This window comes from Lagenorhynchus albirostris, chromosome 10 (genome assembly GCF_949774975.1).
Source record: "Lagenorhynchus albirostris chromosome 10, mLagAlb1.1, whole genome shotgun sequence".
Classification (NCBI taxonomy): Eukaryota; Metazoa; Chordata; class Mammalia; order Artiodactyla; family Delphinidae; genus Lagenorhynchus; species Lagenorhynchus albirostris.
In genome coordinates, this window is record NC_083104.1 from 30666392 (window position 1) to 30694086 (window position 27695).

The window sequence follows — 27695 nt, forward strand, 5'->3', positions numbered from 1 at the left end:
ACAAAAACGTCAGATAAACAGCCTAACCTTACACCTAAAGCAATGAGAGAAAGAACAAAAAAGCCCCAAAGTTAGCAGAAGGAAAGAAATCATAAAGATCAGATTGGAAATAAATGAAAAAGAAATGAAGGAAACAGTAGCAAAGATCAATAAACGTAAAAACTGGTTCTTTGAGAAGATAAACAAAATTGATAAACCATTAACCAAACCCATCAAGAAAAAAAGGGAGAAGACTCAAATCAGCAGAATCAGAAATGAAAAAGAAGAAATAACAACTAACACTGAAGAAATACAAAGCATCATGAGAGATTACTACAAGCAATGATATGCCAATAAAATGGACAAGCTGGAAGAAATGGACAAGTTCTTAGAAAACCACAACCTTCCAAGACTGAACCAGGAAGAAGTAGAAAATATAAACAGACCAGTCACAACACTGGTATTGAAACTGATTAAAAATCTTCCAACAAACAAAAGCCCAGGACCAGATGGATTCACAGGTGAATTCTATCAAAATTTAGAAAAGAGCTAACATCTTTCCTTCTCAAGCTCTTCCAAAATAGAGTAGAAGGAAGAATACCCCCAAACTCATTCTACCAGGCTACCATCACCCTGATACCAAAACCACACAATGATGTCCCCCCCAAAAAAAGAAAACTACAGACCAATATGGTACTGGCACAAAAACAGAACTATAGATCAATGGAACAGGATTGAAAGCCCAGAGATAAACCCATGCTCATATGGTCACCTTATCTTTGATAAGGGAGGCAAGAATATACAATGGAACAAAGACAGCCTCTTCAATAAGTGGTGCTGGGAAAACTGGACAGCTACATGTAAAAGTATGAAATTAGAACACTCCCTAACATCATACACAAAAATAAACTCAAAATGGATTAAAGACCTAAATGTAAGGCCAGACACTATAAAACTCTTAGAGGAAAACATAGAACACTCCATGACATAAATCACAGCAAGATCCTTTTTGACCCCCCTCCTAGAGCAATGGAAATAAAAATAAACAAATGAGACCTAATGAAACTTAAAAGCTTTTGTACAGAAAAGGAAACCATAAACACGATGAAAAGACAGCCCTCAGAATGGGAGAAAATATTTGCCAACGTTGCAACTGACAAAGGATTAATCTCCAAATTATACAAGCAGCTCATGCAGCTCAATATCCAAAAAACACACAACCCAATCCAAAGTGAGCTGAACACCTAAATTGACAATTCTCCAAAGAAGACATACCGGTTGCCAACAAACACTTGAAAAGATGCTCAACATCACTAATCATTAGAGAAATGCAAATCAAAAGCACAATGAGGTATCACCTCACAGCTGTCAGAATGGCCATCATCAAAAAATCTACAAACAATAAATGCTGGAGAGGGTGTGGAGAAAAGGGAACCCTCTCGAGCTGTTGGTGGGAATGTAAATTGATACGGCCACTATGGAGAACAGTATGGAGGTTCCTTAAAAAACTAAAAATAGAATTACCATCTGACCCAGCAATCCCACTACTGGGCATATACCCTGAGAAAACCATAATTCAAAAAGAGTCATCTACCACAATATCATTGCAGCACTATTTACAATAGCCAGGATATGGAAGCAACCTAGGTATCCATCAACAGATGAATGGATAAAGAAGATGTGGCACATATATACAATGGAATATTAGCCATACAAGAAACGAAGTTGAGTTATTTGTAGTGAGGTGGATGGGCCTAGAGTCTCATACAGAGTGAAGTAAGTCAGAAAGAGAAAAACAAATACCGTATCCTAACACCTATATATGGGATCTAAAAAAAAAAAAAAAAAACTGGTTCTGATGAACCTAGGGATAGGACAGGAATAAAGACACAGACATAGAAAATGCACGGGGAGGGGAAGGGTAAGCTGAGGACATGGGGAGGGGAAGGGTAAGCTGGGACAAAGTGAGAGAGTAGCATTGACATATATATACTACCAAATGTAAAATAGATAGCTAGTGGGAATTAGCTGCATAGAACAGGGATGTCAGCTCCGTGCTTTGTGACCACCTAGAGGGGTGGGAAAGGGAACGTGTGAGGGAGGCACAAGAGGGAGGGGATATGGAGCTATATGGATGCATATAACTGATTCACTTTGTTTTACAGCAGAAATTAACACAACATTGTAAAGCAATTATACTCCAATAAAGATGTTTTAATAAAAAAGAAAATTCTAGGGAACCGACAAAAACTAAAGAAAACCTAGTAACGTTATTGAGTTTATCAAGGTCACAGAATACAATGGCAGTATACCAAAATCATTTGTTTCTATATATTTCTATACAAAGTTGTAGCAGTAAACAATTGAAAATTCTAAATCTTAAAAATATTTACAATACCATGAAAAATATTAAATATTCAGGAATAACAAAATATATGTTAGACCTTTACAGTGAAAGCTATAAAACATTGCTGAGAGAAATTGAAGACTTAAATAAATGGGGGAATGTTGTTTATGAATCAGAAGACTGTATTTGTTAAGCTGCCAATACTCTCTCAGTAAATCTGTTGGTTCAATCTAATCCCAGTTAGAATCCCAACACGCTTCTTTTTTTTTTTTCCAGAAATTAAGAAGATACTTCTGAAATTTACATAGAAATTCAAAGGTCCTAGAATAGCCAAAACAATTTTCAAAAAGTAAAATTTATACCTCATGATTTCAAAACTTGGTTTAAGCTTACAGTAATGAAGACATTATGTTCTTGGCATAGATACCAATAAAAAGTTCAGAAGTACACCCACACATGTATAGTCAGTTGATTTTCAACCAAGGCATCAGAACAATTCTTTGAGAACTGGAACTTCTGAGTATTCATATAGAAGAAAGAAAAATGAACCTCAACCCATACTTCATACCATTCACAAAAATTAATTTGAGATGAATCGTATACCTAAATAAATACTAAAACTAAAGAGCTACTTTAAGAGATTTCTTAGGACCCAGAAAGCATTAACCATAATAAAAAATTAATTGACAAAATGGGCTTCAATAAAATTTAAAACTTCTCATCAAAAAGATATTATTAAGAAAATGAATAAGCAAGGCACAAACTGGGAGAAAATATTCTTAATGCATATAACTGACAAAAGACTTGTATTCAGACTACATCCTACAACTCTATAATAAAAAGACATAACTTTTTAAGGCAAAAATAATTAAACAAAGATTATACATTTGGTTAAATAAGCATACGAAGAAGAGCTCTATACCATCAGTCAGAGAAATTCAGATTTAAAACACAGTTACCACCACTACTTCATTCACTAGAATGGCTAAATTAAAAGAGACGGGAAATACTAAATATTGTTGAGATGTAAAGCAATTTCATAAATTTCTAGTGTAAAGGAAAATGGTATAACCACTTTGGAAATACCTTTGGAAGTTTCTCATAAAGTTAAACATTTACCCTTTGACCCAGCAGTTCCACTTCTTTGTGTCTATTCAAGGAAATGAAAATATGTGTACACAAATTTGAATTTCACAACAGTTTTATTTATGATAGCCGAAATCTTGAAATAACACAAGTGTCCAACAACAGAAGACTGAACAAACAAATTGTGGTCTATTCATAGAGAGCTCCTACTCAGCAAAACAAGAATGAACTACCAGTACATGCAAGAACACTGATGAACCTCAAGTCTTATCCTAACTCTAAGAAGCCATTTACTGTGATTTCATTTATATAAAGTAATAGAATAGACAAAATTAATCTAAAGTGAAAGAAGTTAGTACTTGCCCTTAAACGGTATGACTGCTGAGATTGATAGGAGAGCTGCACAAAAGATCGGTCTGCGGTGATCGAAATGTTCTATATCTTGATAGGGTGTGGTATACAGATGTATGAAATGGTCAAAACTCATTGAACTGTACCCTCAAAGTCTATGAATTTCACGGTATGAACGTCAAAAAGATCATATGGTTAACATACATTGAGCACATATGCTAGGCACTATTAGAAGTGCTTACATGTATTTAAACATTGAATCCTAACAACTGTAAGAGAGATTTGTCATTATTATCACCATTTTACAAATAAGGAAAGAGAGGCACAGAGAGGACAAGTAACTGCAAAGATTATATAACTAGTAAGTGGTGGAACTGGAATCCAAATCCAGACAGTTTGGCTCCAGGGCCCAAACTCTTGCATCCCTCAGAAGAATATATTTAAAAGGTGTTGTCAGTAGAGGTTAACTGGAAGGAGTTGACAGACAGATAAAGGAATAGAATATAATACAGAATTTTTAAAGTATTTCAGGGTAATTAAATTAAATCTCAAGATATGGCCACGTGAGTGGATTAAGGAGTGAAGAGGAGAGGAAGACTTTAAGAAAAGGTTAAGGGACTTTTAGGGTGTTGAATCAGAAGGTAAGATGAACCTGGTCCCAGTATTTTCCAGGAATGTGTGTATAGGATGGTGCTTGTGTACCTGAGGAGGTAGAAGGAGTGACTGGGGCGTGATGTGAAGCTGAAAGGGTGGAAGAGCCTGTCTCTGCAATGCCTCTGGCTCCAAAGAAGATAGAGGTTCCCAGTCAGAAGAGCAAACTCTCTTCTAGTGCCACCCCGCCCCATGGCCTCAAAATAGGGGGCTGTAGAAGCGCAGGTGAACTGCATAAGTGAACTTCACAGCTCCAGACTTGAAGGGGAAGTAATATCTCAGAGAAAAGCCAGGTTTCAGTTAAGGTAAGGTGTGTAGGACCCTTAGAAGAATATAAAGAATATAGGTACTTTTCAGTAGTAAGAATTTCAACGGGCACAGTGAAAGGGTGACTTGAGGATTAGCAAGAGAAAGATGGGACAGCTGTTTCAGGAAGAGATAGCTTGCTGGAGGAGGATAGGAACTGGAGGTAGAGATTGATTGCTGAACATGTATAATGATGACACTTCTACAAGGAATTTGCCTTTCCTTGGTTCAGCCATGAACTACTACCCTGGCAGCCCCAACCTCCAGTCATCAACTCCCCTCTCTCCATATAAGGACTTGTGGTGATTTACTTTTCCTGGAGAAATTGCTTTTAATACACTAGTAATAGGTAATTACTTCCCCTGACCATGTGGAAATTACTATTGCAATCTCTCTGCTTACACCACTTAATAAACACAATATGATGGTGAAAAAGATAGATAAAGTCATTGTAGTCAGATTTTCTCTTGAGAAATTAAAGCTAAAGTGAAAAATTATTTTAAAAGGAGCAAGAATAACAGTCTTAAAACCTTGTTTTTTGTTATTTCAGGAGCATGAAAACAGAATGAGGTTCTAAAATTCTGGGAAAAGATGCACTTTAGGATTTCTAGGTTATGAAATTGTAATTTTTTTGTTTGTCATTCCTTTTTAGCAAGGCAGTGCTGGCTAGAGCTGTGTACTGTTAGCGACTCAGGCTCTTTACACACAGGCAAAATAAATCCAGTTGTCTTCAGATCTTTCCTACGGTATTGGCAGAGAATAGGGGCACAGGAAATCAAAAGAGTTCTGGGACAACCAAGAGCTTGTTATTGCAAGCTCTTGAATGTGTGTGTGCGCGCGGGGGTGTGTGTGTGCACGTGCATGCATGTGTTTCACCAGTACAATGAAGCCATATGGCCAAAACATTCCAGTAAAAACTAGAAACTGATGCTTTGAATAATGCTTTCACCCTTTGGCAGTCAGTTGTTTCACGTAAAATTCCATGCTGGAACTAAATACCATAAACTCTCTTATCAATCCAAGAAACAGACTAAACAAAACTGTCTCTTCTTTATCAAGATTGCTGTCTTTCCTGTGCTTATTTCTTAAGGACCCATAATTATAAATATTTTAGATCAAGAGCTCTTCCCTGATGGCCTAGAGTTGCACATAGGAATAAAGTGATTAGAGATCAAGAAAAATGTCAAAAAAGGGATTTTAAGAGTGAATGATATCTCCAAGGATAATGAAAATATTTTATAAAGATCAGCTGTAATTCAGATAACCCACCTGTTGATAGTAGAGAGTTCGTACTCTTTTCTAAAACTTCAGAAAATTATCACAGAATTTATATGAATAATGAGTTATTTGTGGAAGCTTATGAAAATTGTAACCTTTATAAATATCAGCTAAACCAAAAAAAAAATTCTATCCACTAAACTAAAAAAAATTTTCTATTTCCTCTAACCAAGGAAGATTTGTGAAAGATATTCCCATCTTTTTCAGGAATTACTCCCATCTGTACTTCTAAGGGATGGATTCACTAAATAACTTACCAGTTCTCACACATTTATGGTGTTTGTCGAATGATGATATAATGAAAGATTGAAAGTATTTGTGTAGGCATGTGTGTATATGTGTGTCTTCGTATATTCCTACACACACATGCATACCATTATTTGTTGAATACTTTCCATGAAGCATGAAGTCCAGGCAGAGGGAATAAAAGCAGTTTGACTGGGATATATAAGAAGTGTATAAATCACACCTACAACACAAGCAACAAAATCAAAAGTAAACAACAACTGGGATTACATCAAACTAAAAAGCTTCTGCACAGCAAAAGAAACCATTAACAAAGTGAAAAGACAACCTATGAAATGGAAAAAATATTTGCAAGCCATATATCTGATAAGGAGTTAATATCAAAAAATATACAAAGAACTCATACAACTCAATAGCAAAAAAACAATCCAGTTAAAATGGACAAAGGACCTGAATAGACCTTCTTCCAAAGAAGACATACAAAAAGCCAACAGGTATATGAAAAAATGCTCAACATCACTAGTCATTAAGTAATTGCAAACTAAAACCACAGTGAGATATAACTCATACCTGTTAGAATGGATATCGTCAAAAAGACAAGAGATAAATGTGTATGATTGCAGAGGAAAGGGAACCTTTGTGCTTTGTTGGTGGGATTGTAAATTGGTATAGCCACTATGGAAAACAGTATGGAGGTTCCTCAGAAACTTAAAAATAGAACTACCAAATGATCCAGCAATTCTTCACTTCTGGGAACATAGTCAAAGGAAACAAAAGCACTAACTCAAAAAGATATCTGCACCCCCATATCCATTGTAGCATTATCTACAAGAGCCAAGACATGGAAACAACCTGTGTCCGTCTATAGATGAATAGATAAAGAAGTTGTGGCATATATGTACAATGGAATATTTTTCAGCCATAAAAAAGTGAGAAAATCCTACCATTTGCAACAACATGGATAGACCTTGATGGCATTTTATGCTAAGTGAAGTAAGTCAGATAGAGAAGGATAAGTACTGTATGATCTCACTTATATGTGTACTCTAATGAAAACAAAGCAAAACAAAAACCACCAGACTCATAGAAAAAGAGATCAGATTTGTGGTTACTAGATGTAGTGGGGGGCAGGGGTGAGGGCAGAGCAGGAATTGAAGGAAGGTAATCAAAAGGTACAAACTTCTAGTTATAAGATAACTAAACACTAGGGATGTAACGTACAGCATGGTGACTATAGTTAACACTGCTGATGAGCTATATAGGAAAGTTGTTAAGAGAGTAGATCCTGAGAGTTCTCATCACAAGGAGAAATGTTTTTTTTCTTTCTGTTGTATCTGTATGAGATGATGGATGTTAACTAAATCTATTGTGGTAATCATTTCGCAATACATGTAAATCAAATCATCATACTGTACACCTTAAACTTATACAGTGATGTCAATTGTGTCTCAATAAAACTGTGGAAAAAAAGAGAAAAAAATGGGTGTAGAAGGTAAGGGCCTGGTTTCCTGGACTTGCGCTGTTTAAAGGAGGTCGACACCAATTCCCAAGCAGATCTGGCAGATTCTGATTGGGTCTTCAGGTGCAGCCAGCTGGAGGGTTCATCTAAGCAGAGAATAAAGGGGGAGGGTCCTGAGAAAAAATGCCCAACACATTCCCATACCTCCCCGGGCCTGGAAGCCCTTATTAGTTGTTCAAAACGAAACTCAGATGTCACCTCCAAGCATTTCCAAGATGTAGGAAGACTCAAAATATTTATTTCAAAAAAAAAAAGATAATTTAAAAAGCAGTTATTAACTCTAGAAATCTAAAGAAGTTGCATAGGAAAGGAAAGGTAATCATAGAGCATCACTTGGCTCAGTTGTGTACAATATTTCCATAGTCACAATAAGGAAAACACAGAATATGAATTTTAAAGAAAAGAGAGAAAGAGAAAGAATGAGAGATAATTATCTAGGGAGGATAGAGTCAGGAAAGTTAGGTGTATAAGTGAGCTAAAAATCTTATCTACCATAATAGGAAGTCAGCAGATAATGTCTAAAATTGATGAATCAAGAGGTATTATTTTAAAATACAGAGATAAAAAAGGGTTAAAAGTTGACAGTATGATTGCATGAGTGGAAAAGTGACAAAGGGCTACATTTTGTATAAAACTTTTTTAAGCCCGTGTCTAACACCTGATAAGCACTTAGCACCTGTGGGGAAGAATGGATGAATGCGATTCCTGATGGGACAAACCAGCTGAAAGATTGGAATTGGGGCATAATGTTAAGTTTTTAAGGAATGGAACCCAAATTTGTAACAACAATAATAACGCTAGTATAATAATGTTAATAATTAGTGTTGGATAGCTGGAAACCCCAGTACCTCCATATAACCTGAGTTTTACCAAGCCATGGTGTTTCACCATATGGCATGCATACTGGATTTGTCCCTTACATTTCACTTCCTATGCTAGCCTTCAAACCAGACCCTCCTCACTTCATGCTTAAATGACTGATGGAGACTAATTGGTGCTTCTGTGCCTCAGTCTGTCTCTACTCTGCCTCAGCCTTCTTCCCAGTACCACTCTACCACCCCAAACACTCCTGCATCAAGGTTAATCCAGACTTCCAATACTCTACTTTTCTCACATTCTCCTTCAAGAACCACAGTGACACTTGACCCTCTGGGATCCAAGTTTCTCTTCTTGATCTTCCAGCTCCTCCAGAACCTGGCCTCACTGCCCTATCCCACATTACTTGCCACACTTCCCCAGAGCGCACCATTCCGCTGGTCAAGCCAGTCTCATTGTTACATCACACTCAATCCTATCTCCTACCTTTTATTATAACTGACTCCTTTTTCCCCAAAAGACTAGAGCATTCTCATCACCTGGAAATAAAATGTTACTGTTGAGACATATACAAAGAAAATAATTTTACATATTTAATCAATAATTTACTGCAATCTCTTTTACTTTTCTACTATGGAAACAAGCTCAGGTTCTCCTCCATATTAAAATCAATACTTCTAAATGGAATTCGACTTTTAAAATGACATTATTATTTCCTTTATCAATTAATATATCTTTTAATTTTGATAAGTTAATAAAATAGACCTTATATAAACTGTGCTTCTAAGCAAATAATGGAGGAGCCTAATATTTTAATCAAAGCAGAGACAATTTTATTTTTATTTACTTTTTCATCTTTATTGGAGTATAATTGCTTTACAATGGTGTGTTAGTTTCTGCTTTATAACAAAGTGAATCAGTTATACATATACATATGTTCCCATATCTCCTCCCTCTTGCGTCTCTCTCCCTCCCACCCTCCCTATCCCACCCCTCTAGGTGGTCACAGAGCACCAAGCTGATCTCCCTGTGCTATGCGGCTGCTTCCCACTAGCTATCTATTTTACATTTGGTAGTGTATATAAGTCCATGCCACTCTCTCACTTTGTCACAGATTACCCTTCCCCCTCCCCATATCCTCAAGTCCATTCTCTAGTAGGTCTGTGTCTTTATTCCCATCTTACCCCTAGGTTCTCCATGACATTTTTTTTCTTAGATTCCATATATATGTGTTAGCATACGGTATTTGTCTTTCTCTTCCTGACTTACTTCACTCTGTATGACAGACTCTAGGTCCATCCACCTCACTACAAATAGCTCAATTTCGTCTCTTTTTATGGCTGAGTAATATTCCATTGTATAAATGTGCCACATCTTCTTTATCCATTCATCCGATGATGGACACTTAGGTTGTTTCCATCTCCTGGCTATTGTAAATAGAGCTGCAATGAACATTTTGGTACATGACTCTTTTTGAATTATGGTTTTCTCAGGGTATATGCCCAGTAGTGGGATTGCTGGGTCATACGGTAGCTCTATTTGTAGTTTTCCAAGGAACCTCCATACTGTTCTCCATAGTGGCTGTACCAATTCACATTCCCACCAGCAGTGCAAGAGTGTTCCCTTTTCTCCACACCCTCTCCAGCATTTATTGTTTCTAGATTTTTTGATGATGGCCATTCTGACTGGTGTGAGATGATATCTCATTGTAGTCTTGATTTGCATTTCTCTAATGATTAATGATGTTGAGCATTCTTTCATGTATTTGTTGACAATCTGTATATCTTCTTTGGAGAAATGCCTGTTTAGGTCTTCTGCCCATTTTTGGATTGGATTGTTTGTTTTTTTGTTATTGAGCTGCATGAGCTGCTTGTAAATTTTGGAGATTAATCCTTTGCCAGTTGCTTCATTTGCAAATATTTTCTCCCATTCTGAGGGTTGTCTTTTGGTCTTGTTTATTGTTTCCTTTGCTGTGCAAAAGCTTTTAAGTTTCATTAGGTCCCATTTGTTTATTTTTGTTTTTATTTCCATTACTCTAGGAGGTGGGTCAAAAAGGATCTTGCTGGGATTTATGTCATAGAGTGTTCTGCCTATGTTTTCCTCTAAGAGTTTGATAGTGTCTGGCCTTACATTTAGGTCTTTAATCCATTTTGAGCTTATTTTTGTGTATGGTGTTAGGGAGTGTTCTAATCTCATACTTTTACATGTACCTGTCCAGTTTTCCCAGCACCACTTATTGAAGAGGCTGTCCTTTCTCCACTGTACATTACTGCCACCTTTATCAAAGATAAGGTGACCATATGTGTGTGGGTTTATCTCTGGGCTTTCTATCCTGTTCCATTGATCTATATTTAGCACAGACAATTTTAAATACTACTTTTCTTTTAACTGCAAAAATCCTTTTTTCTGCTTTTGCCCAGCCATCTTATATATGTCATAATTTTTTACTAAACGATTATTTGCTCCTTTTCTTTAACTCAGTAAGACCATTTAGAGAATTTATTTGATGAAGTATCGAGGGGTCTAATTGTTTAATGGGCAGAAATTAGTCCCTGCAAGAGTACTTTAAAAACTGGCAAATACCTGGCATAATTACAAATTCTTTAGAAGAATCTATTTCTGTACAATAGGTTAATTGGTTATGAATAAACAGCAATGGCTGCAGTTTAGACCCAGCTTCTAATTTCAGTTTCATCTGTGCTTTTTTTTAACAAATCTAAATGGCTAATTGTGATCAAATTAGTCCTCTTGAAGGAACGATTGGCTACTTATCCTTGCTTTTCAAGATTTAAGTGGTCTAATGCACCTACAATTAGCTTCCCACTAGCATACTGCCTTCTGATCTAGAGTTACCTCCCTAAGTTGTCAAAGCCTTGTCTCACAATGGGAACTCTTTAGCCAGATGACCAGTGTACAGTTTAGATCATGATGATTTCTTTGGAAGAATCAAGACAATTGTTAAGCAAATCGAAGCCAAAACAGATAGATTTGCCTAAAGGGGAAAATTGGTTTGGAGCTGGTTGATCCAGGCGATTGCCTCAATTCTGGACTTTGCATTTCATTTATGTGATTTTACATAGTGCTTACTCCTCTTTCCCTTTTTAATTTTAGTGGTGCAATCTATGCATTGACCTGGTGGCATTTACCAGTGAAATATTCAAAGGAGCAGTTTTCCAGTCACTGGATGGAATTATTGTCTCAGCTAACTGTAAGCTACGGAAGATCTTCACTTTAAAATGCAGGCCTCAAGACACTGCTGATAAAGATGGTATGTTCAAGCTGCTATCAAGATTTTTTAGTTGTTCAATTTTTAAAAAATTAGACATGCCTTTGGACAGTAAGAGTACATGGTAGTGGTTTTTGAAAATTTATCTTACTCTATTTAATTGTGGAAAGAACACTTAACATGAGATCTATTTCAACAAATTTTAAAGTATACAATATGTTATTGTTGACTGTAAGTACAATGTTGTACAGCAGATCTCTAGAGCTTATTCATCTTGACTGAAATTATATTACTATATTAATTTTCTAATGATCATGTTAAAATAGAAGGATGGTTGAGTTATTCCTCATATGATTTCTAAAGAAACTGGAAATAATACATTAATTACTCATTAAACAATTAATAATTATACTCTGTAGGAAACTGAGCCATCTAGAATTCATAAAGCAGCACAAACTCTCCTGCTAAGATAGTTTTAAACAACTGAAAGTATTGAGAACTACTGATGCCGCTTTTTGATTTTCGTCTGGGATTATTTTTAACAAAATCAATTCTAGAAGCCCAGGAAACAGGACTGCACGTAAGATGGCAAAGGTGATTTCTTAGAAGTTTGCATGTAGACTTTAGATTTGTGCTCCATCTGGATGAATGCCTATGAAATCCTTCTGTGTTTCATTCTGTGGAACAGGACACTGTAAATTTCATTTGACAATAAAACACAGCAATGCATTTATAGTTCCACAAAAAGATCATAAGCCAGGAAGTATGGCCACTCATATACCACTTAAAGGCTATACAAGAAAGTGAAAGATTTCATTTAAAAAAAAATGGCACCCAGCTAATAAGAAACCTCAAGATTTATAGAAATATAGGTGAATTCTACATCAGATCATAAGAGGTAAATCATAACCTAATTAATACTTTTCATAAATGTAAGGAAAAACGTGAATCAAAAATTGGCAGATTAGGGCTTCCCTGGTGGCGCAGTGGTTGAGAGTCCGCCTGCCGATGCAGGGGACACGGGTTCGTGCCCCGGTCCGGGAAGATCCCATGTGCCACGGAGCGTCTGAGCCTGTGGGCCATGGCCGCTGAGCCTGTGCGTCTGGAGCCTGTGCTCCGCAACGGGAGAGGCCACAATGGTGAGAGGCCGGCGTACTGCAAAAAAAAAAAAAAAAATATTGGCAGATTAAATACATGTTTTTATCTCTGATTCTCCCTTAAGCTGCAATAAAATTATAACATATAAATCCACCAGGATGAAGAGGAGATAACAACAGATAAAAATGTTCATAAATTCTGTAAGATTGAGGAGTGACAACTGACTTAAAAGAGCAGAGAAAGCTGAAACTTTTAGGTTTTCAGAGAGATTTACCAGTAAGATTCATAATATAGAACCTCAGGGAGGATAAAGAATTGGCTGTCCTAGGAGAGGGTTCAATATGATGGCATAGGAAGATACTGAACTCACCTCCTTCCACAGACACAACAAATCTACAACTACATATGGAATAATTGTCTCAGAAGGGACCTGAAAACTGGATGAATAGAGTCTCCACAACAAAGGGTTAAAGGACAGCATCAAGACAGGTAGGAGAGGCAGAGATAAGTCTGCGCAAGGGAAAAAAACCACACCCCAGCCACAGAAATCCACAAATGGGAGCGATCACAAGGTTATGGATCTTTTCCCTGAGGAGAAGGATATTTGAGCTTCACATCAGGCACCCCAACCGCTAGGTCCTACACAGGAGAGACAAGACCTCAAAACACCTGGCTTTGAAAACCAATGGGGAATATGTCCAGGAAAACTATAGAACTGCAGGGATCAGAAACCCACTCTTAAAGGGCTCACATGCAGACCCACCAGACCCAAAAACCAGTTGACCCACAGGACACAAACACCAATTGAAAAGCACATGGATCATAGGTGAAGGGGTCCTACTTACTAATCTCGAAGCGTCTGCTGGAGAGGAAGGAACCAGTTGGGACACTCTCCCAGGACTGAAACACTCCCAGGAAAACCCATGTCCCCTGCATTGGCAGGCGGACTCTCAACCAATGCGCCACCAGGGAAGCCCTAATCTGCCAATTTTTGATTCACTTTGCAATCTTGGGCTAGTTTGTAATGTCAGCGCTGGCAAGCACCATTTGGGAATTCTCCCTCTAATCTATTATGCCAGTGGGCCCACCCTGCTGGGAACCCTACCCTTAGGGCTGTGCCTTGGCTGGGCACTGCAGCCAGTTTAGGGACCAGCCCCACCCACCAGTGTACCACCGCAACTCCAAAACTAGAAGGCACACACAGCCCACATAGGGAGGCAGCCATTGAATGCTTGGCTCTGGTGGCCAAGCAGGATTGTGCTTCTGAGACCCACAGGACATGTCCTAAATAAGACCACTCCTTCAAGACTGGGAGAGATAGCTGATTCACCTGATACATAGAAACAAACAGAGAATAAAGCAAAATAAGGAGACAGAGGAATACGTTCCAATTAAAAGAATAAGATAAAACCTCAGAAAAAGAAATAAATGAAATAGAGATAAGTCTCCTGACAAAGAGTTCAATGATGATCATAAGGTTGCTTATCAAACTTGGAAGAAGAATGAATCAGCACAGTGAGGATTCAACAAAGAGAAAGTATAAGAAAGTACCAAAGAGAAGTAATAACTGAACGGAAAAATACACTAGAGGGGTTCAGTAGCAGACTGGATGAGATAGCAGAATGAATCAGTAAGCTTAAGACAAAGCAATGAAAATCACTCAGACCGACCAGCAAAATGAGAAGAAAATTTTAAAAGTGAAGATACCTTAAGGGACCTTTGGAACAACATCAAGTGAAATAACATTTGCATTATAGGGATCCCAGAAGGAGAAGAGAGAAAGAGCCAAAACAATTATTTGAAGAAACAGTGGCTGAAAACTTCCCTAATATGGGGAAAGAAATAGACATCCAGGTCCAGGAAGCATAGAGTTCCAAATAAGATGAACCCAAAGAGACACACACACCAAGACACATTATAATTAAAATAGTAAAAGTTAAGGGTAAAGAGAGAATCCTAAAAGCAGCAAGAGAAAAACAACTCGTTACATACTAAAGCCCACAAGGCTCTTAGCAGATTTTTTAGCATAAACTGTACAGGCCAGAAGAGAGTGGCTTGGCATATTCAAAGTGCTAAAAAGAAAATAAGTCCAACCGAGAAGTCTTAGCAAGGTTATCATTCAGAATTGAAGGAGAGAGTAAGAGTTTCCAAGATAAACAAAAGCTAAAGGAATTCATCAACACTAAGCCAGCCCTACAAGAAATATCAAAGGGACTTCTTTAAGCTGAATAAAAAATAGCACTAATTAATAATAAGAAAATGTATGAAAGTGAAAGTCTCACTAAGAAAAGGTAGGTATATAATAAAGGTAGTTGATCAATCACTTATAAAGCAAGCCTGAAGATTAAAGGACCAAAATAGTAAAATTACGATCATTAGTTAAGGGAAGCATACAAGAAGATGTCATCAAAAGTACAAAACATGGGGCTTCCCAGGTGGCGCAGTGGTTGAGAGTCTGCCTGCTGATGCAGGGGACACAGGTTCGTACCCCAGTCCGGGAGGATCCCACATGCCGTGGAGCGGCTGGGCCCGTGAGCCATGGCTGCTGAGCCTGCGCGTCTGGAACCTGTGCTCCGCAACGGGAGAGGCCACAACAGTGAGAGGCCCGCGTACCGCAAAAAAAAAAAAAAAAAGTACAAAACATGGGGAGGGGTAGTAAAAAGATAAAGCTGTGGAATGTGTTCAAAATTAAGTTGCCACCAACTTAAAACTGGCTACAGTTTACATAGGATGCTGTATGTGAACCTCACAGTAACCACACACACAAAAACTTTATAGCAAATACACAAAAGAAAATGAGAAATGAATCTAAACATAGCACTAAAGAAAACCTTTGAGACACAAAGGAAGAGAGAAAGAGAAGAAAGAAACAGAGAGGAACTACAATAAGAGCCATCTTCTCAATAAACACAGAAAAAACATTTGATAAAATTCAACATTTATTTATGATAAAGACTCTCAACAAAGTGGGTATGGAGGAAACTACCTCAACACAATAAAGACCATGTATGACAAGCCCACACCTAACATCACACTCAACAGTGAAAAGATGTAATCTTTTCCTCTAAGATTAAGAACAAGACAAGGATGCCCACTCTCACCACTTTTATTCAACATAGTATTGGAAGTCCTATCAAGACCAGTTAGGCAAGGAAAAGAAATAAAAGGCATCCAGATTGGAAAGGAATAAGTTAAACTGTCACTATTTGTGGAAGACATGATATGATATATAGAAAACCATAGGGGCTTCCCTGGTGGCGCAGTGTTTGAGAGTCCGCCTGCCGATGCAGGGGACATGGGTTTGTGCCCTGGTCCGGGAAGATCCCACATGCCGTGGAGCAGCTGGACCCGTGAGCCATGGCCGCTGAGCCTGCGTGTCCAGAGCCTGTGTTCCACAACGGGAGAGGCCACAGCAGTGAGAGGCCTGCGTACCGCAAAAAAAAAAGAAAGAAAGAAAACCATAAAGACTTCTCCGGAAAAAATGGTGGAATAAATTTAGTAAAGTCACAAGAAACAAAATCAATATACAGAAATTTGTGGCATTTCTATACACTAATAATGATCTGTCAGAAAGAGAAATTAAGGAAACAGTCCCTTTTTACAGTTGCATCAAAAGGAATAAAACACCTACTAATAAATTTAACCAAGGAGGTAAAATATCTGAATACTAAAAACTATAAGACACTGATGAAAGAAATTAGAGAAGACACAAATAAATGGAAAGATGTTCTGTGTTCATGGATTGGAAGAATTAATATTGTTAAAAAGTTCATACTACCCAAAGCAATCTGAAGATTCAGTGCAATCCTTATCAAAATTTCAATAGCATATTTCACAGAACTAGACCAAATAATTCTAAAATTTGTATGGAACCACGGAAGATTTCAAATAGCCAGGACAATCTTGAGAAAGAAGAACAAAGCTGGAGGTATCATGCTTCTTGATTTCAAGCTCGAGTACAAAGCTCTAGTAATCAAAACAGTATGGTACTACCATAAGAACAGATACACAGATCAATGAAGCAGAATTGAGAGCCCAGAAATAAACCCACACATATGTGGACAATTAATTTACAACAAAGGAGCAAAGAACATACAGTGGAGAAAGGATAGTCTCTTCAGTGAATGGTGCAAGGAAAACTGGATAGCCACATGCAAAATGTAAGTAGACCAGTATTTTACACCATACATTAAAGTTAACTCAAATGGATTAAAGACTTGAATGTAAGACTTGAATCCATAAAATTCCCAGAAGAAAACATAGTAACCTCATTGACATTGTTCTTAGTGATGTTTTTGTGGGACTGACTCCAAAGGCAAGGGAAACAAAAGCAAAAATAAACAAATGGAACTACATCAAGCTAACAAGCTTCTGCACAGCAAAGGAAATCATCATCGAAATAAAAGGCACCCTACTGAACAGGAGGAGTTATTTGCAAATCATATATCCAGTAAGTGGTTAATATCCAAAATACATAAAGAATACAGACAAGGGACTTCCCTGGTGTTGCAGTGGTTAAGAATCCGCCTACCAGTGCAGGGGACACAGGTTCGATCCCTGGTCCAGGAAGATCCCACATGCCGTGGAGCATCTAAGCCTGTGTGCCACAGTACTGAGCCTGTGCTCTGGAGCCCACAGCCACAACTACTGAGCCCACACACCCTAGAGCCCGTGTGCCACAACTACTGAGACTGCATGCTGCAATTACTGAAGCCTGCATGCCTAGAGCCTATGCTCTGCAACAAGAGAAGCCACCACAAGGAAAAGCCCGCACAGCACAATGAAGAAACAACACAGCCAAAAAAAAAAAAAAAAAGAATACAGACAACAACAACAAACCTGATTAAAAAATGGGCAGAGGGTCTGAATAAACATTTTTCCAAAGAAGACATACAGATGGCCAACAGGCACATGAAAAGATGTTCAGCATCACTAATTATTAGGGAAATGCAAATCAAAACAACAATGAGATATCACCTCAGATCTCTAAGATTGACTGTTATCAAAAAGACAAGAAATAACAAATGCTGGAAAGGATGTGGAGAAAAAGGAACCCTCATACACTGTTGGTGGGACTGTAAATCAGTGGAGCCACTATGGAGAACAGCATGGAGAGTCCTCAGATAATTAAGAAGAGAGCTACCATATGATCCAGGTATTTCACTTCTGGGTACTTATCTGAAGAAAACAAAAACGTTAAGATGTATGCACCCCTATGTTCATTGCAGCATTATTTACAATAGCCAAGATATGGAAACAGCCTAAGTGTCTGTTGATGGATGAATAAATAAAGATGTTGTGGTATATAAACACAGTGGAATTCTACTCAGCCACAAAAAAGAACAAAATCCTGCCACTTGCAACAACTGGATGAACCTTGAAGGTATTATGCTAAGTGAAATAAGTCAGATGGAGAAAGACAAATACTGTATGATTTCACTTATATGGGGAATCTAAAAAAACAAAACAAATGAGCAAACAAAATAAAACAAAAATAAACTCCTAGTTACAGAGATCAGATTGGTAATTACCAGAAGGGAAGAGTTTGGGGGAGTGGGCAAAATGGGTGAAGGGAGTCAACTCTGTGGTGAAGGGGGTAACTAGACTTGTGGTAGTGATCACTTTATAGTGTATACAGATGTCAAATTATAATGCGGTACCCTTGAAACATATCTTTTTTTTTAAATAAACTATAACAATATTAACACAGCTATCATGTTAAAAAAAAAAAAAAAAGAACTGTCAGCCCTAGGTACTGCTATAGGCAGGGATAAAGGGTATGGCTAAAAACAGGTAGATTGGTTAGAATTCTGTATCGGTTGCTATAGGACCCCAGATCCCCTCTCCAACTCCATATAACCATGCAACAGGACCTTTATCCTCTAGAGACACTAAAGTAGAGTGCCTGAACTCAGGTACATCGAATATATGGTAGATAGACACCAAAACTAATAGGAAGAAGTAAATAGATAAGTTAGGAATAGATACATGTTTTTCTCAGAGTTAAGAAAATATATTGCATCTATAAAATAATAATTTTTCCTGCTTTACTTCAGTAAACATTTTATTGAAGTATATTATATTATAAACTTTTATATACATATAGAAACATTTATAAATTGTAGGCATACAGCATGAGGAATTACCATAAAGTGAGCACATTTGTTAACCACCACCCAGATCAAGAAATAGAACATTATAAGCAGCCTAGAAGCCCTCTTTATGTCCCATCCCAATCATAGTCATCTTCCTTCTTCTGAGAGGTAACTCTATCCTTACCTCTAACACCACATATTAATTTTACCTATTTTTGAACTTTATATAAATGGAATCATATGGTACATACTCTTCCATAAATACATTCTTCCCAGTACACATAGAGATTCATTTATGTTGGTGCTGATCTTCAGTACTGTATAGTATGCCATTGAATGTATATTCCACAATTAATTTTTCCATTTTAGGCTATTTCCAGTAGTGCTGCTTGAATCATTCTACATTTCTCTTGGAGCATCTATGTAGGCATTTCTTTAGCTATTTAGTAAGGAGCTGAATGAATACATACTTTAACATTCTTAATTTCAGTTATTATTTTTTTGATTCTAGAATTTTATTACATTCTTTTTTATAGTTTCCATTCCTCAACTGAAATCCTTTATTTTGTTATCTAATTCCTGAAATATATTAATCGGAGTTATTTTTAAAGGCCATGGCTCATAATTCCAATACGTGACTCTCCTGTGGGTCTGTTTCTATTGCCTGTTTTAGTCTTGGTGTTGTCTCCCGGTATGCCTGGTAAGTTTCAAGTGAACGCTGCACACTTGAAATCAAAAACTATAGAGTTATTTTTAGACTTTGTATTGTATTGTCTTCCTCTGGAGATGTAAAACCAAAAATATAAAATAAAAAGGAAGACGTTCAAAAAACTGAAAATAGGATGGAAATGTTAAGAATATTAGAAGTTAGTACAAGAGGTTAACCATCAGAGTAATAGAATTCCAAGATGAGAGACTAGAGAAAACAGAAATGATGAAATATAAGATTTCCCAAAATTGAAGGCCAGATATTTTCAGTACACATAACTCATCAAAAAAAAAGACTCACTATTGTGTAATTTCAGAACAGGAGGGAAAAAAAAAAAGATCCTTTAAGCTTCCAGGATTTTTTTAAATACATACAGTGGTTATATACAAAGGGTTACAAATAAGAATGATGTCTGACTTTATACAGCAATCTTAAATGGTAGAAGACCTTAAAACTATGTCTTCAGAAGCCAAAGGGAAATTATTTAGAAAAATTATTATTTAGAATTCTACACCCATCCAGTCTACCAATTAAATGAGTATAGAATGAAGATATTAGCAGACATGCAAGGTCTCAAAAATTTATTTACATCCTTTCTCAGAAAAGATCCAGAAGACATTCTCCACAAAAATTAAGGAATAAATCAAGAAAAAGGCATATAGGGGACCCTATAAGAAACAGAAGATTTCATCCAATAGAAAAGCAAAGCAAATTTTCAGAATTATGGTTAAAGGAATTCAAGGCACGACACTTATAAAACACATCTAGAGAACAGTCAGTCCGTATTTTCCCAGAAAAAAATGGAGCTTCCAAGAGGAAAGTCTTCAGGAAAAGAATGTATCTGATAGAGTATGGTGTGTTTGAACAAAATCAATTGTGATTTTACAGTGCTGATGGGGAGTTTGGGAAGAATTAATGTTAGGAATGTAGCAAAACCCATGACAAAACAAAACAGTGATCAACTACAAGGGGAAAAAAATGCACAAGAAAAGATATGTAATCATAGTATATCATGTGGCTAAGATATGCACAGCATTTTTTTTAACATCTTTATTGGAGTATAATTGCTTTACAATGGTGTGTTAGTTTCTGCTGTATAACAAAGTGAATCAGCTATACGTATACATATATCTCCATATCTCCTCCCTCTTGCATATCCCTCCCACCCTCCCTATCCCACCCCTCTAGGTCACAAGCACCAAGCTGATCTCCCTGTGCTATGCAGCTGCTTCCCACTAGCTATCCCTTTTACACTTGGTAGTGTATATATGTCCGTGCTACTCTCTCACTTTGTCCCAGCTTACCCTTCCCCCTCCCTGTGTCCTCAAGTCCACATTCTACGCCTGCATCTTTATTCCTGTCCTGCCCTGAGGTTCTTCAGAACCTTTTTTTTTTTTTTTTTAGATTCCATATGTATGTATTAGCATACGGTATTTGTTTTCCTCTTTCTGACTTACTTCACTCTGTATGACAGGCTCTAGGTCCACCCACCTCACTACAAATAACTCAATTTCGTTCCTTTTTATGGATGAGTAATATTCCATTGTATATATGTGCCACATTTTCTTTATCTATTCATCTGTCGATGGACACTTAGGTTGCTTCCATGTCAAAAAGACAACCCTCAGAATGGGAGAAAATATTTGCAAACAAAGCAATTTATAAAGGATTAATCTCCAAAATATACAAGCAGCTCATGCAGCTCAATATCAAAAAAACAAACAACCCAATCCAAAAATGGGCAGAAGACCTGAATAGACATTTCTCCAAAGAAGATATACAGATTGCCAACAAACACATGAAAGGATGCTCAACATCACTACTCATTAGAGAAATGCAAATCAGAACTACAATGAGGTATCACCTCACACCAGTCAGAATGGCCATCATCAAAAAATCCACAACACTTTTTTAAACAGATTTATTTTTTATAGAATTTTTAGATTCACAGCAAAATTGAGTGGAAAGGACAGAGGGTTTCCACATGCTCCTTGTTCCCACGCGTGCAGTCTCCCCATCTATGACCACCCATACCAGAGTGGTACATTCCTTACACTTGAACCTACACTGACACATCATTGTCACCCAATGTCCATAGTTTATATTAGGGTTCACTCAGTGTTGTACATTCTGTGGGTTTTGACAAATGAATAATGACATGTATCCACAATTATAGCATCATACAGAATAGTTTCATTGCCCTAAAAGTCTTCTGTGCTCTACCTGTTCATCCTTCCCTCCCCATTAGTGCCTGGCAACCATTGATCTTTGTACTGTCTCCATAGTTTTGGCTTTTCCAGAATGTCACATAGTTGGAATCAAGTAGCATGTAGCTTTCAGAATGACTTTTTCACTTAGTAATACGCATTTAAGGTTCCTGCATGTCTTTTCATAGTTTTATAGCCCATTTCATTTTAGTGCTGAATAATATTCCATTGTCTGGATGTACCACAGTTTACTTATCCATTCATCTCCTGAAGGATATATTGGTTGCTTCCACATTTTGGCAATTATAAATAAAACTGCTATAAACATTCTTGTGTAGGTTTTCAGTATGGACATAAATTTTCAACTCATTTGGGTCAATACCAAGGAGCACGTTGCTGGTTCATATGTTAAGAGTATGTTTAGTTTTGTAAGAAACTGACAAACTGTCTTCCAAAGCAGCTATAACATTTTGTATTCCACCAGAAATGAATGAGAGTCCCTGTTGTTCCACATCCTTGCCCACATTTGGTGTTGTCAGTGTTTTGGATTACTGCCACTCTAAGATGTACAATGGCACGATTTTTTTACACAGTCTTAATAATTAAAACACTGAATAATAACTTATCCCCAAATTATGTAAAATCATGTTTGGGGTATGTGGGGAAGAAAGAGAGGAGAGGAGGTATTATAGTGGTTTAATAATGCTGAATTTTCTTTTTCCAAAATAGGAAATCAGAGATATCATCTAAAACTATTAAGTGCAGAAATGGCAATATAAAGCTACCATTTATAAATACGGAAGTAAATACCAGAAGATTTAGCACATATAAATGAAAGGCTTGGAAATAGTTGCCTCTGCATTGCAGGACTGGTGGATGTGTGAGGTGGGAGGGCAGCAGTTAGGGCATGATGGTATGATTTTTTTTCCTCATAATTTTATAGTACTACTTGAATTTTTTTTAATAAATTTATTTATTTATTTTTGGCTGCATTGGGTCTTCGTTGCTGCGCACGGGCTTTTCTCTAGTTGTGGAGAGTGGGGGCTACTCTTCGTTGCGGTACGTGGGCTTCTCATTGCAGTGGCTTCTCTTGTTGCGGAGCACGGGCTCTAGGTGCGCCGGCTTCAGTAGTTGTGGCACACGGGCCCAGTAGTTGTGGCTCGCGGGCTCTAGAGCACAGGCTCAGTAGTTGTGGCGCATGGGCTTAGTTGCTTCATGGCATGTGGAATCTTCCCGGACCAGGGCTCGGACCCATGTCCCCTGCATAGGCAGGCAGATTCTTAACCACTGCACCACCAGGGAAGTCCCGTACTACCTGAATTTTTGAACAATATATGTGTATTTTGTTTGATAAGTAGATTTTAAGTGAATGGATAATTTATAATTATTTCCAAAGAACAAGAACTGGCGTAATTTCTTTCATGTTTTCAGAAGGCCTGAAAAGAAGTCTTATGAATGTGGCATCTCAGATCACCTGAAAGGCTCTGAACAGACTTGGGGAAGTATGCTGTGCTTCAGGGTACTGTGGAGTATAACCCCATTTAGCTGCCAGTATTTAACCTTGTACAAATACTGACCCTATCTCTGTGCTTCAGTTTCCTCATTAGTAAAATGAGGATAATAATTGTTCCCTTGTTAGATAAATACTATTATTATAGTCTCAGTGAAAGTATAATGTATGTAAATCAAGTACATCTTGGAGAAATTAAATTGATATTGTAGAGCCTAAAGATTTCGATTAATATTTCCACAGTCTATTGCTTTGATCATGTACTAAGTTTGTGGTTTTGTTTGAGTTTTGAATATCTCTGTGCTTTGTTTGCTCAATAATTACTATAAGGTTGTGGTAAAGATACAACCAAATACAAAATATATATGAAAAGACATAAACTATAATATAGTGTGTAGATGCTAAACATTTGTCTGCCTTCTACACATCAGGCACTGGGATGAGCACAGCCCCTGCTTCAAGGAGCTCAGGGTCTCACAGGGAAACTTACATGTATGTGTAATTTATAGTACCTGGTGGAAGTTTGTCTAATGGGCTTGACAGACAGTGAGGGAAGAGGCTGGAGCATTGACCATTTACTGGAGAGAGCCACTTGGTGGGGCGCTTGGATTTCACAGATCTGTCAGGTTAAGAAAAACTTGAGTACTAGCATAGTGATGACACCTTTTGAATTTGCCAAATCAGTGCGTTAAAACAAGCAAACAAATAAGAAAAGCTACAGTTATTCTGATTGTTTCACTAAATGCAAGGACATTTACACATACACACGTGAGAAGTTCTAAATTTCAGAATAAAGTCTCACATTTTCACCACAGACCAGTGAATATGACTTTGTGGATCAGTATCTATCTATATCCCAGTGTCTGGGCTATAGTTACCTAGAGAAATAAACTTTCCAAGCTGCCTGCTAAAATAAAAACAAAAATTTTCCAAGTTATGAAAGTGGACAATGAGAAGATAAAGCATTTCAGGCAGAAGAAAGAGCATATATGTATAAAGTCCTGGCATTATGAAACGATCCGATGTGTTCAAGGAACGGGGAGTTCAGTATGGTACATGGCAGAGGTGGGGGATATGGTATAATATAGTATTGCATTATTAGGCTTCATACTTTGGGTGACATAAAAATGTAGAACAGGCTCCTGTCCTCAGAGTTCACTGTATAATTATAGACAATAGAAAAGTTAACAATATAAGAGTTCATTCTGAAGACAGATAAAGAAGGACAAAGGATTACACAGTATGGGGCAAACTGAGTGTCCGTGGTCAAGGAGGTTGGCAGCAGAAGTAATAATCGTGATGATGATGATGATTGAAGCAGTGGCTGTTATAAACACTTTACATATATGAAGTTAGATGAGATTAATATTTATAACAACTCTACAAGACGGATAGTACTACTATCCCCATTTTATAGATAGGGAAACTGAGGCACAGAGAAGTCAGGATATATGCCCAGTGTCACATAACTGCTAAGTAGTAGAGACAGGATTTAAACCCTGGCAGTCGGACTCCAGAATTTATACTCCTAATTACTACAGCGCACTGCCTCTCATGGAAGGATAGAAAAGAGGGGAAATTTTAAAAGGAAATATACAAGAGATGTCATGTAATAAGAATTCGAGGATTTGGTAAGTGGCTGTGTTGAGGGTATCTGTATTACAATAAGTGATGAATGTCCCTTTATCTTTCTTACTGAAAGAGAGGGGTCATTCTATTCTGCAGAAACAGATTACTCAGTCATAGTGTTGAGACTTTTATCCAAGGAAACTTTTTTTATGTGTTTCTTACATTCCATTCTCAGGTTCAGTTTTAAAATATTATATTAACTGTGTACTTAAGCTCAGTACTGTGTGGTCCTTGGCTTATTTAAACTGCTACCATTTCACTCTAGGACTTCTCAAACTCACCTAAGCTAGGAAATGTTGCCTAATTCCCTTGCTGTTCTCTGTTACACAGTGGGATATAATAGAAAGTGAGTTATTGGAACCTAAAATGGCAATTAACCAGTTTTTTAGTTGCCCAGAGGAATGACTTATGTTGGACAAGTAGTAAAGCATGCTGATTCAATTTAGTTTATTACTTTTATGGTTCCCAAGGGGACATAGACTGGCATTTGCATGACTGAATTATTGATTAACTTGTATCATTCTGCATTTTTTAAAAAACACACTATATGTGTAGATAGATAAGAGAAAGACAAAGGAGAGAAAAGAGAACAGATGAGAGAAAAGAACAAGTAATGATCCAATAAGCATGAACTTATGCTATGCCAATGACAGTTTTACACATCTGACTCCCCAGTCTCCCCAGTTCATTGTTCTCTCTAAAAGATCAGGACTGGGGAGTATGTGTTCTGTGTTTAGAAATGCAAGAAGAGAAGAATTAAAACTATGATTTAAGACTGAGAGTACTTTGAGGGCATAGACTAGATCTCCACTGTTTTTTTTGGGGGGGGGGGATCTCCACATTTTTATCTCTAGCACATGAGCTGGCACCAGTAACCTGTCATAAATGTTTGATGAATTAATGAAGTAAGGGCTAGCTAATTGTTTGTTCAATTATCCATTCATTTACTGTCTCTATACAGTAAACCTTTATTGGGTGTCTAGCAATGTGAAGAAAACCATCTGTTCAGAGGCCACAGAAAAAATTAGAAATACTGATGTCTTGCCTTGATAGACTGATTGATCAGGAAAGGGCCCTAGAGATATCTAATCCAATGTCTTAATTATACAGATAAGGAAAACAAGGCCCATGGAAATGAGGCATCTTGTGCCAAGGGTACAGAAGGCGGAACTCGACACCAAGCCTCTGACTGTCCTTTTCTCAGTGCTACACAAGTTTACCTTCCACAATAAGTGCAATGATTTAGTGTTTTTAATCATTAACATTCTTGAGTTTTTTTCCCACCTCTTTTCCTCACCTCCAGGTCAGGTTAGTGCACATCGTATCCGAATCTTGTCAGTTTAAGGCTACATTCCCACTCCTTCCCAAAGAGGAGCTGAACTCAAAATACCCTTGCCTAGCAAACCACTCCAGGGGGAGTAAAGGGGATAAGATCTCAGCATAGCAGAGGTGCCCAGCAGCCAACAGTAGATCCCACAGAAATGGGTCATGAATATCTGTATATCAAGACTCAATTATTCTAATTAAAATACATGTTTTATAATTAAGTATTATAAATATTATTTATAATAAAACATTATTTCTCAAAACTTCTAAGGATAACAATTTCATTTACAGTACCATCCAAATAATTAAATACCTAGGAATAAATTTAATCAAGGGCATAAGGACTTGTACACTGAAAACTATGAAACATTGCTAAAACAAATTAAAGAAGACCTACATAAATGGAAAGGCATCACACATTCATGCATTGGAAGACATGATATTGTTAAGATTTTCAATATTACCTAAAAAGATCTAGAGATTAAATTCAATCTCTGTCAACATTTCAATGGCCTTTTTTGCAGAAATGGAAAAACTAATCCTCAAATTCATATGGCATTGCAAGAGGACCTGAATACCCAAAAATTCTTGAAAAAGAAGAACAAAGTTGGAGGAGTCATACTTCTCAATTTCAAAACTTACCTCAGTGTTACAGAAATCAAAGGAGTTTGCTGTTAGGACTGACATATAGACCAATGGAGCAGAGTTAAGTCCAGAAATAAATTTATACATCTGATTTTGACAAGGATGCCAAGAGCGTTCAATGGGGAGAGAATAGTCTCTTCAACAAACAGTTCAGGGACAGTTACCTATCCACGTCCAAAAGAATGAAGTTGGAACCCTACTTCACACAATATATAAATATTGACTCAAAATGGATCAGTGACCTAAATGTAAGAGGTTAAACCATTAAAGTCTTGGGAAAAAATAGAGATAAATCTTCATGACCTTGGTTTTGGCAATAGATTCTTAGATATGATACCAAAAGCATAGCAACAGGGCTTCCCTGGTGGCGCAGTGGTTGAGAGTCCGCCTGCCGATGCAAGGGACACGGGTTCGTGCCCCAGTCCGGGAGGATCCCACATGCCGCGGAGCGGCTGGGCCCGTGAGCCATGGCCGCTGAGCCTGCGCGTCCGGAGCCTGTGCTCCGCAATGGGAGAGGCCACAACAGTGACAGTGACAGGCCCGCGTAACGCAAAAAAAAAAAAACAACAAAATTTTCAAAATAGATATCTTATACTTTATCAAAATTAAAAACTTTGTATATCAAATGACATTATCAAGAAAGTGAAAAGACAGCCTACAGAATGGGAGAA

At 37.4% G+C, this 27695-nt stretch overlaps 1 protein-coding gene across 5 annotated transcripts in view; it reads left to right on the top strand.

Annotated features, from left to right (window-relative positions):
* CFAP20DC (CFAP20 domain containing) overlaps positions 1 to 27695 on the top strand; it is a 267799-nt gene that overhangs the window by 107377 nt on the left and 132727 nt on the right. For 4 of the 5 annotated variants that reach the window (XM_060164004.1, XM_060164005.1, XM_060164006.1 and 1 more), the window contains exon 6: positions 11691 to 11847. In XM_060164004.1, coding sequence (XP_060019987.1) covers positions 11691 to 11847 — 157 coding nt within the window. Of the gene's footprint in view, positions 1 to 11690; positions 11848 to 23345; positions 23434 to 27695 lie in introns of those variants that run through there. The other variant, XM_060164008.1, reaches the window with a different exon arrangement.